The 18,981-nt window shown below is 39.2% G+C and overlaps 1 protein-coding gene across 2 annotated transcripts in view; it reads left to right on the top strand.

Annotated features, from left to right (window-relative positions):
* Positions 1 to 18,981, top strand: part of sh3gl1b (SH3-domain GRB2-like 1b) — a 137,030-nt gene that overhangs the window by 71,325 nt on the left and 46,724 nt on the right. For both annotated transcript variants that reach the window (XM_043720970.1, XM_043720969.1), the window contains exons 2-3: positions 11,348 to 11,416; positions 17,116 to 17,188. In XM_043720970.1, the coding sequence (XP_043576905.1) occupies positions 11,348 to 11,416; positions 17,116 to 17,188 (142 nt within the window). The remainder of the gene's footprint in view (positions 1 to 11,347; positions 11,417 to 17,115; positions 17,189 to 18,981) is intronic.

Raw genomic sequence — 18,981 nt, 5'->3', positions numbered from 1 at the left:
GTCCATGTTATTTTGTATATTTTTGCTTGTGGACCAAAATGGGGGAGGGAGAGGGGAGAGAACAGTTTTAAAATCCAAGGATTGTTGAAGGATTGTTGCACCTTTTTAAAGGCAAGTAACCTGACCATCATTGTTAGTATTGTTAAATTAACTACTTTTTCAAGCAGTAATGGTAGCTGACATTGCAGATGAGCTGGGGCTGAGGCATGTGGACATGCCTCATGTCCACATGCCTTCCTGGAACCTTCCTGGAATCCAGACACATCTGAAATATTTTGATCAAAACTTCCATTACTTTTGCAACCACTTCCTTTAAAACTCTTCGATGCAGACCATCACATGCTATTAACTGTTCGACACGGTTCCTCATGGGAGACTGGTTAGCAAGGTTAGATCTCATGGAATACAGGGAGAACTAGCCATTTGGATGCAGAACTGGCTCAAAGGTAAAAGACAGAGGGTGGTGGTGGTTGGTTGCTTTTCAGACGAGAGGCCTGTGACCAGTGGAGTGCCACAAGGATCAGTGCTGGGCCCTCTACTTTTTGTCATTTGCATAATTGATTTGGATGTGAGGTATAGTTCGTAAGTTTGCAGATACACCAAAATTAGAAGTGTTTTGGACAGCAAAGAAGGTTACCTCAGAGTACAATGGGATCTTGATCAGATGGGCTGAGGAGCAGCGGATGGAGTTTAATTTAGATAAATGCACGGTGCTGCATTTTGGAAAAGCAAATCAGAGCAGCACTTGTAAACTTAATGGTAAGGTCTTGGGGAGTGTTGTTGAACAAAGAGACCTTGGAGTGCAGGTTCATAGTTCCTTGAAAGCGAAGTTGCAGGTAGATAGGATAGTGAAGAAGGCATATGGTATGCTTTCCTTTATTGGTCAGAGCATTGAATATAGGATTTGGGCGGTCATGTTGCGGCTGTACAGACTTTGGTTAGACCACTTTTGGAATATTGCATGCAATTCTGGTCTCCTTCCTACCAGAAGGATGTTGTGAAACTTGAAAGGGTTCAGAAAAAAGTTACAAGGATATTGGCAGGATTGAAGGATTTGATCTATAGGGAGAGGCTGAATAGGTTTGGGCTGTTTTCCCTGGAGCTTCGGAGGTTAAGGGGTGACCTTATAGAAGTTAATAAAATCATGAGGGGTGTGGATAGGATAACTGGACAAGGACTTTTCTTTGGGATGGGGGAGTCCTAGACCAGAGGACATAGGTTTAGGGTGAGAGCGGAAAAATTTAAAAGGGACCTGAGGGGTAACGTTTTCATGAAAAGGATAGTATGTGTATGGAATGAGCTGCCAGACGAAGTGGTGGAGGCTGGTACAATTACAACATTTAAAAGGCATCTGGATGGGTATTCAAAGTTTGTGAGAAGATTTGTAGCTCGGGTGCTCGTTGTTGTGGTTCTGTTCGCCGAGCTGGAAATTTGTGTTGCAGACGTTTCTTCCCCGTCTAGGTGACATCCTCAGTGCTTGGGAGTCTCCTGTGAAGCGCTTCTGTGATCTTTCCTCCGGCATTTGTAGTGGTTTGAATCTGCTGCTTCCGGTTGTCAGTTCCAGCTGTCCGCTGCAGTGGTCGGTATATTGGGTCCAGGTCGATGTGCTTATTGATTGAATCTGTGGATGAGTGTCATGCCTCGAGGAATTCCCTGGCTGTTCTCTGTTTGGCTTGTCCTATAATAGTATTGTTGTCCCAGTCGAATTCACGTTGCTTGTCATCTGCATGTGTGGCTACTAAGGATAGCTGGTCGTGTCGTTTCGTGGCTAGTTGGTGTTCATGGATGCGGATCGTTAGCTGTCTTCCTGTTTGTCCTATGTAGTGTCTTGTGCAGTCCTTGCATGGGATTTTGTACACTATATTGGTTTTGCTCATGCTGGATATCGGGTCCTTCGTTCTGGTGAGTTATTGTCTGAGAGTGGCTGTTGGTTTGTGTGCTGTTATGAGTCCTAGTGGTCGCAGTAGTCTGGCTGTCAGTTCGGAAATGCTCTTGATGTGGCTAGTTCGTAGTTGAATTACGAAAGCAACCACCCCAACACACACAAAAGAAGTTGCATCAAGACACTATTCAAAAGGGCCACAACACACTGCAGTACACCAGAACTGCAAAAAGAGGAAGAAGAACACCTATACAATGTATTCGCCAAAAACGGATACCCGCGCAACTTCATCAACAGATGCCTAAGGGAAAGACAACGGAACGAGGACATGCCGCAACCCAAAGTACTAGCCACACTACCATACATCAAGAGCATTTCCGAAATGACAGCCAGACTACTGCGACCACTAGGACTCATAACAGCACACTGACCAACAGCCACTCTCAGACAACAACTCACCAGAACGAAGGACCCGATACCCAGCATTAGCAAAACCAATGTAGTGTTCAAAATCCCATGCAAGGACTGCACAAAACACTACATAGGACAAACAGGAAGACAGCTAACGATCCGCATCCATGAACACCAACTAGCCACGAAACGACACGACCAGCTATCCTTAGTAGCCACACACGCAGATGACAAGCAACATGAATTCGACTGGGACAACACTACTATTATAGAACAAGCCAAACAGAGAACAGCCAGGGAATTTCTAGAGGCATGGCACTCATCCACAGATTCAATCAATAAGCACATCGACCTGGACCCAATATACCGGCCACTGCAATGGACAGCTGGAACTGACACCCGGAAGCAGCAGATTCAAACTACTGTAAATGCCGGAGGAAAGATCACAGAAGCGCTTTACAGGAGGCTCCTAAGCACTGTGAATGGGTATATGAGTAGGAAGGCTTTGGAGGGATATGGGCAAAGTGCTGGCAAATGAGACTAGATTAGGTTAGGATATCTGGTCAGCATGGATGAGTTGGACCAAAGGGTCTGTTTCTGTGCTGTACATTTATATGACTGTCTGATTCTAAGCACCATTGGTTGTCAGATACTTTGTTCCTCATGATAGAGATTGTTCCAAGATGTTTCCACTGTCAACATCTTGCTTAACTGGTATTTATGGACATTTATGTTGTCCTCCATCATAAAGACTGATGCAAGTAATAGTTGGAATGATCTGTTGTTCCCTGTTATTAATTCTCAAGTCACATCCTCCAAAGGGCCTATGCTTACTTAAGTTGTTCTCTTTTTCTACAACCATAGAAATTCTTGCTATGTATTTTCTTATTTCTTGTCAGTTTTCTTTTTAGTTATCTCCTGCTGGTTCCTAAACAAAATATCTCGATCCTCTGACCTGCAATTGATGTTTGCTGCTTTGTATGTCCTAGTTTTTGATTGGATTCTCTCCCTGACTGCCTTTGTTTATCCTGAGTGGTCCATCCTTCTCATCAACTCCTCCCATTTTGTCTGAAATCATTTTGTGCAATTCTGATTAAATGTGTGCCATTGCTCACCCACTAATTCCCATTTCAGTTTATCTTTCCTGCCTGCTCTAGACACTTTTGTGTCTCTATAATTGCCCTTGCTTATGTTTAGGTCACTCGTTTGAGACCCAACTTGCTCTCCCTCAAACTAAATTTGAAATTCTTCCATGTTATGATGTCTACACCCAACAGATCCTGAACTATAAATTTTCTTGTTAATCTTGCTTCATGACACTTCACTACATCTAAAATAGCCTATTTCGACAGGTTGTATAATGTCCTGCTCTAAGAAACAGTCCTGACATACTATACAAATCCATTTTCCATGTTCCCCTAGTCCATCTGGTTTGTTCAGTCAACAGGCACGTTAAAATCATCAGTGGCAATTGTAGTGCCCTTCTTGCACACCTCTATTATTTTCTGATTTCTTTCCTGTACTATAGTGAGGCCACTCTTTAAAGGTCTGTAGGTGATTCCCACTCCTCTGTTTCCCTTGCTATTCCTTATTTACAATCAAACTGATCCCACATCTTCGTCTATTGCACATATATCACAATTCATCACCGTACTTCTGCCAACCTTGATGAACAAAGTAACCCCATCTCTTTTTCCTTTTTGCCTATTTGTCTGGAGCACCTTTGAAACTTGATTTTCCAGTCTTAGTCACTGCGCAACTACTTCTCTGAAAAAGCGGAATTCATTTATATCTTTTTGCACTGTCAATGCATCTGTGTACAGCTGGTTTTCGATGTAAACTGATGCCAGCAGCATGGGTAAAGTTCGCTTACCTGCTGAGGTTACTATGATGGACTCGTCTTCTCTTGCCTGAGTTGTGGAGATCCTCTGGTTTAATGACCAACAGTCAAAACTCTCTAATAAGAGAGCAGCCCTGTGGTCCCATAAGACAATGGCGACTTAACTTTATCTGGTTACAAACTGTGTGCATTCAGCTAAAGAGCCTTAAGCTTTGTCTTTTACCATTCTTTCTTTCTTTGGTTTTAATTTCTGCTGCACCCTTCTGTGTTTGTTTTCAGACCCTTTCTGTCACCCTTCTGTTATCGTTTGCCTCGTCAATCTCCTACGTGTCTGCTCTCTTATTCCTTTTAAATTGAGCCCATCCCCACTCTCTCCTCTGATCAGTTTAAAGACCCATCCACATTCTGTTCAAGGATTCACCACGACACTGGTCCCAGCATAATTCAAATGAAATCCATTACAGTGGAGCAGCTTTCTCTCTTTATTCAGTCATGGAGCCAATGCCCATTATTGAAAGCTATTCCAATGTTAATCTATGCCGTTATCTCCTAAACCTTATTTATCCTATGCCAATTACACTTGGCTCATGTAGTAATCCTGACATTATTATCTTTGTGGTTCTCCTTTTCAATTTAGCGCCGAGCTGCTCATAATGACTCAGCAGAACCTTTTTCCTCGCCCTACCTATGTAATGGGTACCCACATGGACTATGATGAATGGATCCTGCCCCTCCCATTTCAAGTTCCTTTCCTTATCATTATCTTTGGGTGCTCATATGTGATATCCTGATCCTTGGCACCAGATATGCAACATAACCTTTGGGACTCTGTCTTTGCTGCAGAGAGCAGTATGTTTTGCCCTCACTATGCTATGCTGTATTACTGCTACATTTCCCTTATCACTGCTCCTTGCACTCCACCCCAGCCACTCATACGTGACTTTGTAGCATGGTGGTGTGGTCAGTTCATTCGTACTTCGTACAGTCTGTGTCCTCATCTATGCTGGGAGTAAGAACCTCATACCTATGAGTTGAGGGCCCTGGCTGAGGCTTCTCCAAAGCTAAATTCTGGATCCTAAGTCTGCCTCACTTGCATACACATCCACTTGTTGCTGATAATGGCCCAAATTTACTGCATTTAGTATAATGCACGTTACTGTCTCCTCAAAGTTTCCAGCTTCTCTCCCCTTCCCTACGGGTCACCGTGTCCATGGCCAAGACTCCAACTCATTTAATCTGACACGATGTTCCTCAAGCAGCCAACACTTGCTGTAGATGTTGTCACTGTGGATCACACTGGTGTTCAGCACCTTCCACGTACTACAGCTGTAAAACATCACCTGTCCAGCCATTTCTATTCTATTTAATCAATTAATTTGGATGTTGAATATTGAAAAACTAAATTTCTTAACTGTACTCATTAGCTGGAGTAATGTCTTCTGAATTAAACCACGGAGCCAATCAAAGGAGAGACAGAAGAAATACCTAGCAGTCACCTCCTTTTTCTATGATATTACATTTCAGATCAGAAATAGAAATCAGAGATAGAAATAGGTTGAGGGTGCTGTCTACTGCACTGCCCTTCTCATGTAAGCCTGGTCTTCATTTTGTGTGTTCTCTCATGTTATTTCTGAAGCAAAGGGTCCCCCACTGTCACACTTGTTTAGGTTCTGGTGACTATTGCAGGATCCTCCCCTCCCATTTGTTTAGTATGCTGACTATCTCTGGATCCTCTTGCTCCTCCTTCTCTACATATTACAACTAGAATTGATTTTGATCTTGTGACAGTGATGGAAAGGTGATATTGTTCCAAGTCAGGATGGTGTGTGGCTTGCAGGTGGTAGTGGTGCAATCAATAAGGATTATGATTATTAATCCATTTTCTTTTAAGAGCGCCTCGATGGCTGTGTTCCTACTTCTGAGCTTGAGGTCTGGGTTGAAATCCCACTTGCCATGAAGATGTAATGTAACATGTCTAAACAGTTAATTCATTTTGAAAAGCATCCTTCATCCTTCTCACACAAGTAATTTCACCTTTCCCTTTGGGATGGAAATCGGTTATACTAAATAAATGATGCTTTGTGTGTGAGCTCCCATTCTTAGTTGGACTGGAACTGGCAAGGAAATTACATGTTTTTGACTTCTCATTTCCGGGTGCTATTTGGAACAACAAATACAGTAATCGTCCATGACCTTTTCCCTTTTCGTACACGTTTCTTTTAATGGGGATAGTAAAATAATACAGGAAAGTGTCAGGCCCACAAATCTTCTCATTTACTGATGAGTATAGGTTCACGAATGGGGATCACAATTAAAGCTTGCCTTTACTGACTAGCATAGGTTCAAGACTGGGGGTCACAATTAATGCTTGCCTTTGCTGACTAGCTTAGGTTCAGGAATGGGGTGTCACAATTAAAGCTGTACTTCCTTTAGAATACAAATACAAAATAGTTTCTTGCAAAGTACTTTTACACTGCATCATGTGCTAACAATGGGTATTAACTAGTATCAAGTAGCCCTCACAAAAGAATGAACTTATTGATGCTCAGTTTGGGCTCTGCCAAAGACTCCTGCTGAACTCACTACAGCCTTTGTCTAAATATGGACAAACGAGCTGGACTATAATGGTGATGTGAGAGTGACTGTTATTGACATCGAGAAGCATTTGACAGAGTTTGGAATAAAGGAGCCCCAGCAAAACTGGAGTCTGCGGAAATTATGGAAAATGCTCCATTGGTTGGCATTATACTTAGCACAAAACATTGCTGGATTTCAGTTACCTCAGTTCCATGATATATGCTGAAGGCCCAACTATCTTTGGCTGCTTCATCAATGATCTTCCCTCCATCACAAGGTCAGAAGCCACATTGTGCAATCATCATTTTCAACAATTCAGATATTGGAGCAGTCCGTGTTAAAATGCAGCAAGACTTGGATGATATCCAGGCTTGGCTTGACAAGTAGCATATAAGTGCCAGGCGTTGTGATCTCGTTGAGTCTTCCAAAATACTTAAAAGGTTGGACAGAATAGATACTGGTAAGGTCTTTACCTTGGTTGGGGAGTGTAGAACCAGGAGACATTTTTTTAAAAAGTGGAACACAAAAATAATTTTTAAACTCAGATTTGTGAATTTTTAAAATTGAGACAACTGTGCTGTACAACTGTCATAAATCTTCCCTAAATTATATATGCTGTTCTCTTTGCAGTAAAGTCAACATTCCTTTTGTTTTCCAGTTCCAATGCTGTGCATGGCTACTAACATTTTATGATTCATGTACCAAGACAACTGTGTGCCTCTGCACCACAGAGCTCTACAGTCTATCTCTGCTTAAATAACGTGCTACCTTTCTATTCTTCCAGCCAAAGTCAACAGGTTTACAATTTTGCCACATGATATCTCATATGTCACACTTTATCCATCTAAATCGATCTAAATCACTTTCCAGATTCACAAATAAGTTTCCTTGCTGGTTTTTGTCCAGAAACATTTAATAATCATACATTTAATCCTTGAATCAAAAATCATTGATGCAGATTGTAAATAGTTGAGGCCCCTGTACAGATCCCGTGGCTTTTGTTATATCTTTTCCAACCTGAAGATGATCTGTTTACCCCCATCTATTTCCTCTTAGCTAACGAATCCTCTGTCCATGCCAATTTATTACCCACTAAACCATCAACCATCATTTTGTTTAATAACCTTTGATGTGGTACATGTTAAATGCCTTCTGAAAATCCAAATATACCACATCCATAGATTTCCTTTTATTTTGTTACTCCCTCAAAAGACTCTAATAAATCAAATCCAGTTTCCTTTTCACAGTACTGTGCTGATTGCTTAATTGCATTAACATTTTGTAAGTGCTGTACTGTAACCTACTTAATACTAGATTTTAAAATTTTTCCATATGACATACATTAAGCTAACCAGCTGTAGTTTGCTGCTTTCTGTCTGCTTTCTTTCTTGAATAGAGCAGTTGCATTCACTGCATTCTTTTCTGATGGGACCTATCCAAATCTAGAGAAATGTTTATGCTGTAACTTCTCAGCATGTGTATTCTGTAGTCAGTAAGTTCCCAAAGTAGGACCAAGCTGAATATGTGTCTTCTGTAATAGTAGAGTGGATTAGCTGAGGGTAATATATAGAACAAAAACAGAAATTGCTGGAAAATCTCAGTAGGTCTGGCACCATCTGTGGAGCGAAATCAGATGTTTGAAATTCCGTGACCCTTCTTTAGAGGTTGAAGAGTCTGAAAAAGGGTCACTAGGCCCAAAGCATTAATTCTGATTTTTGTCCACAGATGCTATGAGACCTGCTGAGATTTTCCAGCAATTTTTGTTTTTGTTTCAGTCGCAGAAAGGTTAGAAAGGTTGCGGAGGGATTTGAAGACCAGGGCTTTAAATGAAATAGTGATGGTTTCAGGTCTCTCAGTTGTTATGGAAGCAATTTGAAGACATTTTTGCACTTGTTGCTTCTGCAGTTTGGACTCTGAAGTCTGAAGTCCATGTGTTTGTTGCTTGCTTTTTTCTGATTTTGAGGGGAAGAATGCTAGTTTTGCCATTATGGGGAATCAGAACACGTTTGTTTCCCATACCTCAAAATAGAGAAGTGATAATTGTCTGAGGGTTATCACACTAGAAATGTATTTCTCAAAGCATGCAGCTTCCATGGCATTTTAGTTATACTGTTTGTATCTACTGTCAGCCAAATAACAATACACTTTGAAAGATTTATTGTAGTTAGTTTCAGTGGTAGCTTTGCAATTTCAACACAAACTTTTGATTTGATTGCAGATTCAAACTAATTTAATTGAGGATCTAATAGTTTGTAAACGTAAGTTTATTTTGTGCAACATTAGTAAAGATCATTGTGTCTCCAATAGTATTATCCTGGCAATAATTGGTGAGCCTTTGAATGACTTTAACTACTTAGACATGGGTTAAGTCTGGCTTGTCAAGTTTGCTTTCTTCTCGGATGTGTTCCCTAATTAATTACTGTTGCTTTAAACAGCTAGTAAATGAACAGTAAAACTGAGCCATACAGTTCAATGACTCCCTGGTTTAACTATTTTGGAGGTTCAGCATTGTCTATTGATGTGTCATTGAGTTGAATTTGATCAGTATCCTTAGCTGAGAAAAGGAAAAAATCTAAAGAAATATCCTACTTATGATCTGCCCAGTAGTCTCAGCTGAAAAATGAGAGAGCATACATCCGATGAGGACAAAACGATAATTTGCCCGGATGTATTCCATGCTCACATAGCCTGTTTGGACTAATTGTCTCTGCTGGCAGATTGAATACTTGAATCAAGATGTTGAAATCGCTGATACTCAGGGAGCTATACTTAACACAAGTTAACAGCCTTAAAGAGAAAAAAAATAGGTGCACCTTTGATTTTGTCATACTTGCCATGTTGTTTCATAGGTAATTTTGCTGTTTCAATGAGACTAATAAAAGGGTAGAGTGATATGTTCAGGCTGCCAATTTCAGTTCTGTGTTTACAATCTAAGCCTCATCATGACAGAGATTTTACATTGCACCACAAGCATAAAGCTGCCTGTCAAATTTATTCCAAGCTTTTTTTTAATCAATTACCTTCCACGATTGAGCCCACTGACAATAAATTGCTCTGTGTAAGTGTGGCAGAGAAATCAATCAATCAAACAGTGATAGACATTTTAGGAGGAATAAAGTTAGGTCATGTTAAATATATACAGCATCTCGGTTAAAATGCGTTTGGAACATTGTGAACAATTGTTGTCTCCATAATGTTAAAATTATGTAGAGGCATTGGAAAATGTTTTCATTTTCTGGTGTCTCATTTGCTCAAGTTGAAGCTCATTGACTAAGCAGATTATTAACCTGGTTTGGAAATAACTAGGAATTCAAAGTTTGTGAGAAGATTTGTAGCTCGGGTGCTCGTTGTTGTGGTTCTGTTCGCCGAGCTGGGAATTTGTGTTGCAGACGTTTCGTCCCCTGTCTAGGTGACATCCTCAGTGCTTGGGAGCCTCCTGTGAAGCGCTTCTGTGATCTTTCCTCTGGCATTTATAGTGGTTTGTCTCTGCCGCTTCCGGTTGTCACTTCCAGCTGTCCGTTGCAGTGGTCGGTATATTGGGTCCAGGTCGATGTGCTTATTGATTGAATCTGTGGATGAGTGCCATGCCTCTAGGAATTCCCTGGCTGTTCTCTGTTTGGCTTGTCCTATAATAGTAGTGCCAATAAGCACTATTATTATTCTGGAACTGACAACCGGAAGCGGCAGAGACAAACCACTATAAATGCCGGAGGAAAGATCATAGAAGCGCTTCGCAGGAGGCTCCCAAGCACTGAGGAAGTCACCTAGACAGGGGACGAAACGTCTGCAATACAAATTCCCAGCTCGGCGAACAGAACCACAACAATAACTAGGAGTGGCAGGAAAGTCTAGATAATGAGGAGCAAAACAGTCCATTGCGCATTACATGGTTTGAGTCTTATACAGGTATAACATTGATGTCCTCATATGATATTGCTAGATAATAATATTTATTAAGGCTGTTGCCAAGTAAGAAACAAATTGGTTGAAATTTAGTAGTGATTATTGCATTGCTCGATCATTAGGTTAAATACAAGATGCTCTTCCAGAATCCACTTTTTAAATTTCGAAAGAAGTCAGGAATGCATTCATTTTGTTTTGACCAACAAATTTTGTCAAGGTTTTCAGCTGGGTCTGATTTTACGAATGCATGGTAGTTTTCATGGAATTCTAATGGTAAGTAATGAGAAATTGATGAGATCTTATGGAGCTATACTTTTCAGAATTTCTCTCCCAGCAAGTACTTGTGAAAATGTTGCTGTCTAAATTGGATTTATGGAAAAGTATCAGCACTGATATAAATTTTGCCCTTCTAACTGTGGATTATATCTTAAATATTTTCAGTGGTACAATATTTCTGCCCATGTTGGCAAGAGCAGGTTGAGTTGATGAACTAAGAATTGTTGTTGTTTTCTATAAATTATTGGTACCCAGGCCCTGAATTTAATTGGATGACAGCACTAAACCTGAGACAGCTGTTAGACTATTTAATAAATCATGCATTCTATCTAATTGCTGTAAGATTTCCAGAGTTTTATAATGTTTATATGATGATGTGGTATATCATAAGATCGTGTAAGTGCTGTTGCATTTTTTAAAATATGGAAGTTCATGTGATTTTATTTTGTTTTCCCTAGCTTGTCAGTGAAAAAGTTGGTGGTGCAGAAGGAACCAAGCTGGATGAAGACTTTAAAGAAATGGAGCGGGTATGTGATTTCCATAAACTCATACACTGTATGGGAGGTGGGGAGAATAGAAGTAGATTATGATGGGGAAAACAGTAAGTGCCTAAAATATATCAGAAAGTCCAGATGCAGTGCCTGTCTGTGTATCTTTGTCAATTTGATTTCATCTGCTTCTTACATGAGATGTAGGGAGAGGATTACCTTCCTTTCTTGGCTGACTTTCTGCCTCAGCAGCATTTTACTGGTCACTCCCCATAATCCTTTGAATGACTAAATCAACATATTTAATGATGGGTTGCTTTCTGGGATAGAGAATTTCAATAATTCAAACCCCTTCAGAATTTGCTGTTTCATTGGGATCACTTTTGAATTGTGCTAAATTTGCCCAATTTGCTTAGCCTCTCAGTCCAGAATCAATCCACTGAACCTTTGTTCTACCTCCTTGTTGAAGCAACAATCCTTCAATGCTGCGTGTGCACAACAATTGGTGTTGGCATGCCAAACAGGGCATTGACTTCCGTTTCTGCAAATCATTACTGCAAGTGGGATTCAGAGACATGCGTGGTTGCTAAGAAAATTAGAGGGAACACTGCTTGTAAGGAAAATATATAATTTACTAAATATGGAAACTAAAACTGTTCAAAGTGCGGTCTCCCTAAAGCCCTGTGTAAATGTAGCAAAATCTTCTTATTCCCTTGCAATAAAGGCTAACGTACTACTTGCTGTCCTAATTGCTTAGTATACCTGTAATGTTAATACACTGAAAGGTGCATTATGTGTTATCAGTTTTAGAAGTTGGATTTTAAAATAGAAGCAGAAGAATTTTGTTTAGTTCTGTGAAGGTTCCATTTAAAATGGTCCAAGTCATTTTGGAGCAACAGCCTAAATCAATTCTTAGTGAGAAAACATGTGACTCCAATCTAGCACCTGGGAGAACCTTTGTAGGGTTAATGAATAAGATGTTTATGCTAGTAACTTCACAATAGACAGAGTAAACTGAATAAAACCATTTAATTTTGTTTTGGTTTTAAAAAAAAGACTTTTTAAGTTCAGAGAAAATAAGTACAATGCAATTCAGGGAAACGAATCACCTCAGCAGACATTTTTTCTAGTCAGTGGAGTTTCTAAGGTAAGAGATTTTTTGTAGAGTTATTAGAACTGAGAAAGTTTAGGCCATCAGAATTGTGTAAGATTCATGCCTGCAGACGTGACATGGAATCATAAAATTATCTCCACAGTCATCAGAAACTAGAAGAAGTTATTTAAGCAGAAACCTTAGGTTGTGATAGGAAGCTAAATCTTGAAATTCTGTAACGGGTAGTGTTGGAAGTGGGTTGAAAGTTTTTTTTTCTATTTGTCTTGAGATATTTCTAATCTTTTTTATATGCTTAATTTGTTTTTCTCTTGTTTTATGTAATAGACTTATCTTTTTTTTTCAGAATATCTGCAGCCTAGTGTGAATGTTTTTCCATAATTAACTTTAAAAAATTGATTTCCATAAGTAGAGGCTGAATAGGCTGGGGCTATTTCCAAGGAGGCTAAGGGGTCACTATAGAAATTTATAAAATCATGAGGGGCATGGATAGGACGAGTAACCAAGGACTTTTTCCCAGGATAGGGGAGTCCAAAACTAGAGGGAATAGGTTTAAGGTGAGAGGGGAAAGATTTTAAAAGGACCTAAGGGACAAGTGTTTCACGCTGAAGGTGGTGCATGTATCGAATGAGCTGCCAGAGGAAGTGATAGAGGCTAGAACAATTACAACATTTAAAAGAGATCTGGGTGGGTATTTGAATAGGAAGGGTTTATCAGGATATGGGCCAAGTGATGGCAAATGGGATTAGATTTATTATAGGATATAGGATATCTGGTCAGCATGGAATAGTTAGACCAAAGGGTCTATTTCCATGCTGTACACCTCTATGATTCTATCCAGTCAGGTTTTATTTTAGGCTCTGACTTGAATTAGGATCATAACACTAATTTTGTGTTCCTTAGACAAGTTCACCCAAGTCCCACAGGATTGAAAAGTTTTGGATCTTTTAAAGTATCTTTTGCTTTTCCATTCTTCACATTGTATTCTTTCTTGCTTTGTACTCCATTTGCCACTTTCTTGCCCATTCACCTAACCCGCCTCTTTCACTTTGTAGCCTTTATTCTTCCTTACCAATTAGAGATTCCCAGCTATCTTTGTCATCAGGAAACATGCATACATTACTGTGGTTTCTTTGTCAGAGTCTTGAATGTACTTTGTGAATATCTGTAACCCCAGCACGAATCATTGTGGCACGCCACTGGTCATTGCCTGCAGGTTTGATACTTGGTTCCTGCCCCGTTAACCAACCTAATAAATATGTTAAGTTTTTGCCTACTCTTATATCCTCTTTAATTCTCAACAAAATGTGCCTCTCCCAGTAAACAAAATATTAGAATTTCACCTTTCTATGGGGAAAATCTGCCTAATCTATACTTGACAGTTTGTCACAGTTTTACAGTTTGAATTCAGGGTGGACTCCATTAAAACTTGGATCACAGGTTGCTTATTTTATGATGTAGAACACTACTTCAATGAACAGCTCATGAGTGAGACATTGTAAGCATTGTAGCCACTGATAAAAATGTTTTCACATAGCTTTCTGCTCCAGCTTTCATTAGTCATTTGGTTTATTTTGGTTGTCATGCAGTGTCACCTTTTGTTGCTTTGCTAGTGTTACTGTTCTAGCTTTACCACTCTAATTCTGGTTTACAGTTTTGAGGGGGGTCTTGTTAAATTTTTGGGGCACAGATAGGAAGTTACATACACTTTTCTTGTTCCATGGAGGCTGACTTGGCTCTCCCCTTGACCTGAAGTTCATCATAAATTATTTGACCTAATCCGGCATGCTGCATTTACCATAAAATCAGTATAGATTAAATCACAGATTAGGTTTTATCAACGATAAAAATATCGTAATCCAAATCTGTTTTACAAAGATAGTAGTATGCTCCTGTTGACCATCCAACACAATGGGATAAATTTATCATCATATTCTTTTGCATTTCACTTTCAAACTGCTGAAGCTGTATCATTTCTGCTGTTATTAGATGTGATCCCACAAATTTGAACAGCTTAATTTGAAATATAAAACTGAAGAACTGTCGATGCTGGAAATCGAACAAAAACATTGTCTGCCTTTTCTCCACAGATACTGCCAAAACATGCTGAGTCTTGTTTTCTGATTTTGTTTTTAAGTTTAATTTGAGATCTTCTTGATCTGTATTACTTGTAATTGAAGATTAGCACTGAAGTGAGTCACTTGATAAGTGCTGGGTTGGTTGCCCTGCCTGGTGAGGACTGAACAGTTGATTAGTCTAATGTGAGCATGTTGTTTGAGAAAGATGCAGAAGTGACCAGAGTCAAAGAAAAGTTTGGTGGAGGTGTATTGCTAATTAAATCTAAAGAAATTGGATAGGTAACCTAATGTAAGACAGTGAAGACAGAAGCAATAGATTAGGGAGAACTTGATGCATTTTGGCAACAGTATTTTGTAGCAGCTATAGTCAATCCTGGATCCAATGCTGTGATAAAACAGGGTTAATTATTAGTCATGCCCACTGTAAAGTAGGATAATGGTATCACTGAATTTTATGATACATTTGAAAGTGGCATATTCCTGTCACAGTCAAAAAAACTGAAATTGGAGAATGTCACTTTTGAATGTATGAGGACGATTGCTGGTGATACAAAGTTGCAGTGTAAGCTGTAAGAAAGATAGTTAACGATAATGCGGCACGATAGTCTCGTTCAGCCTTAGTGCGAAAAGAGCATGAATCAGATTTTGATTGGAGCTGGTAAAAATTGCATTCGTTAATGTATGTCAGACAAGTATTATGACAACATACAGTCAGCAGACTAATTGAAAGAGTTGATGGAGAATTGAGGCTCACAGTGCATGTATGTGGAAGCAAATTCCATTTTTGTAGATGATGTCATCAAAGGGCAGCACATGGAAAAGAAAGACAAAATAGCAAAGAACAGGCCCTTGGGAGAGACCTTAGATGACAATCCACATTACAGCTGCAAATGTTTTGCTTTTGCTTGTATAGATAGGAGTGAACTAAGTGAAGACCATGGCACTTAAAAGGATTACATACACAAAGTGCTGGAGCAAGGTGGTAAGCTCAGGCCATTAAAGACTGAATTGAGTATACCTGTACTTTGAAATGATGCAAGTTTCTCTCTTTTTACTAAAAAAAAGCTGAAGATTTTGAAAGTCATAGTTCATATCACCTAATTGTTTCTTAACTTATCTGCTCAATGTCATTTTCAATCGTTGTAGTGTTTGGTATTGTGCGATCTGCTCCAATGTTAAGCTACTCCAAAAGTGTCCAACTCTGCTTAGAAGGTAATAATTTCTCACTTCTGAGATAACCTTAGTGCAGAAAGACTCTACCTGAGATCACTACTAAAAAATGTGTAACGTCGGATACTCCTCTACTCCACAGTCTTAGATTGTAATAATTTGAATGTGGGTTTGATTACTTGGCACTTGCTTATGCTTTCCAGAAACCTTTGTTTCAAATTTGATGGCTGGCCTTGCAAAATGCTTCTACAATTCTCACCTTTCTGATGACAAGGCATCCGTTTGTGTGGTTTTTAAATTTTTCATCAACAAAGCAATTATTAAAACTCGAGCCATAACTGTTTCAGTCAATTTTGAGTTTGCTATTGACAATTTAACAAAGCCTAGAAGCTTCTCTTAAAGGCCATGGTACCAGTAATTGGATCAGCACTGTATTTACAATAGATAATTTTTGGATAAAATCTGAGAATGTAAATTTTTTTTGCAAAGAATGTAGTGTTAGAAAATTGGGGACAGCAGGTAGAAAAGGCTGAAGAAAGAAATGCACTTCTTGCCATCTACTGGATATTAAAAAGTAAAACACCTAATCTGTTACATGAGTATTTAACCCAAGTGCAGCCAGTTTCAGTATGCATAGTTAAAATACTGACATATTTGGCACATAAATTTATCCTAGACCCAGCCTGTTAAGCAAAAGTTGTTCTTAACATTTGCACCAATTGTTTCAAATATCTCTTATTATGAATCAGTCACGAGCATAATGTGCAACAGTTGCCAAGCAAATATATGTTAATGCATTCAGATAATATTACAATACTCAGCCTCACATTAACTTACTAACAACCATTGCAAGTGACCCTAAATGAGAATTTCACAAACTTCTATTTCCTGCGCTATCACATTAGAAGGATCAGAACTTTCCTGAGATCTGGTTATATTAAAATTTCAGCATTCCAGCAACTTGGCCAAATGGACATTCTTTTGTGCCTGAGTCTAGATGTTGAGTTGGTGGGCAATTTATTGAGCTATAATGACCCTTCCCAGTATCATTCCCCTTGTTGACTGTAATTTTGGATTCAACCCCCTGCCTGCAATCTCTGACTCCTTTTTGATAAAGAGCAGAACTTTTTACCTGGATCTTTTCCATCTCAGAAAAAGTCCTATTTCACTTCATCATTCGTTATTTCCCTTCTTAGGTCTGTCTGTTGCTGAGTGTTTCATCCACCTTTATTACTTCCAGGCTCAACTTTTCCAGTGCTCTCTCAGTGCAAGATAGGTTAGGGTTAGATCTCACGTTACCCAAAATATCTTATGCAATTTACTCAACACTCCTAACATTGTTGATCACTTTTAGTAATCCTTCTGTAATTTGCTTTCAGAAAGTGGATATTACCAGCAAGGCTGTGGCTGATGTCCTGACAAAAACCACAGAGTACCTTCAACCGAATCCAGGTAAAGATGATCTGAAATGTTGAAGTATATGAAATATAGTCTTCTGTTAAATAGACACTTATTATATTCCTATTTAGTAGTATTTTCCATATCTGATTTTCAAAATAAAATTTATGAAGAAAATTGCTTTGCACCAGAGGTAACACTAACACAGAAGGGAAGTTTTAATCAAATTTGCGTGCATGTTTGCAGAAGCCCACTATTACTCTTAAGTCATATATTATACATGCTTACATATTCTTCTTCATCTCAGTCCTGTCATTAAGTTGAAATCCAGAGTCCTACAGACATCTGTTACTCGCATACATCTTAACTTCTGTCAAAATTATGGACTCCTCGTCTTCCTCAGTCTTGTTTCATTCTAGTTTTATCTCACCTGGGCCTTATATTTTGATTACCTTTTCATTTTACTCCTTTTCGCAGCATCAGTGTTCTGCATTGTCTCTAAAACAATCGGATTGCTTGTCTGACATACGGTATCATTTAAATACTAGGAAATTCAAAGCAATTGAATTAATTCTGTGCTACAGAATACTATTTCCAATCTAACAACTCCCATCTCTCTCCCAGGCAACTATCTGTGTCTGAGCCACATTGTGCAAACTTGGTGTCGGGTTTGACTCCAAATGTTGTACTGTGACTAAGGCCACTAATATTCACCATCTTGATACCCGATGTGACCCTCACCAGAACTTATCTGCTGAAGTAGTCAACCATACCTTTGATCTCCTCCAGATTTGTCTATTTGAATATGCTAATCATCAACCTCCTGCAATCTATATCCTGATCTTAAACCATCAAATATCTACTGATGTCCTTATTTGCACAAATTCCACTCGCCCATCTTCCCTGCACTCACTGTCATATGTTGGTTCCCTCTGTTAGAAAAAATTCATTTATATCGTGTCCTTCACATCAACTGGATATTTCAAAGTGCTTTCCAGACAATTAAGTATTTTTCAATTGTACTCATTGTTGTAATTTAGATAAAGGATGGTCTTGAATTTAAATTTCTTACTCTGGTTTCACATCTCTCCTTGTTTCCATGACTGTAGTGTCCCCCAACCCCACAAACCACCCAAGACATCTGTGGACTTCTAATTCTGGTTTCTTCAGCATCCATTATTTTAACTACTATACGGTTGATAGCTATTCCTTTACTGCCAAGGCCCTTAACCTCTAGAATTCCTTATCTAGGTCTCTTGTCCCTCTACTTCCATACTCTCATTTCAGACCTGCCTTAATATCTGTCTCTTTGACTATCTAGCTCATATCCCCATATGTGACTGTTAGTTCTTCTAAGAAACACTTGAGATCAAGGCCAGAGAGAGTAATCATAGGGCTTGATGTTCCCCTGTTTCTGGATGCTTTATATCTCTTCCCTTCCCTAGTATTATCGATTCTTCTACTCTTTCCACAGGTATAGCCAGACTTGTTGAGTTTCTTCAGCACTTTGTTTTACTACACAAAACTGGAACGTTTTTAACAGGCTGTACTAACTATTTATTCAGTTCACAGCTGCAGATTTTAATTTAACAGTCAACAGTTTTAATTACAAAAGTATCTACTACATTTTTCTCTAAATACCTCCTGATTTTATTCAGCCTTGAACTAGAGATCCCACATTTATTTTCAAGAAATTTATTGTTTCAAGTGCTTTCTTTTCCGTTCCACACTCTCACCTTGCGCCTGCCAAATACCTTGCTCATTCCCATCTCTCTCTCTCTCTCTCTCTCCCTTCCCCCCCCCAACTTGTTTCACTCCCACACACATACTCTCTCAGCTCCACATCC

Source organism: Chiloscyllium plagiosum, chromosome 31 (genome assembly GCF_004010195.1).
Source record: "Chiloscyllium plagiosum isolate BGI_BamShark_2017 chromosome 31, ASM401019v2, whole genome shotgun sequence".
In the NCBI taxonomy this organism is placed as follows: Eukaryota; Metazoa; Chordata; class Chondrichthyes; order Orectolobiformes; family Hemiscylliidae; genus Chiloscyllium; species Chiloscyllium plagiosum.
This window is presented reverse-complemented; position numbering and strand designations above follow the sequence as displayed.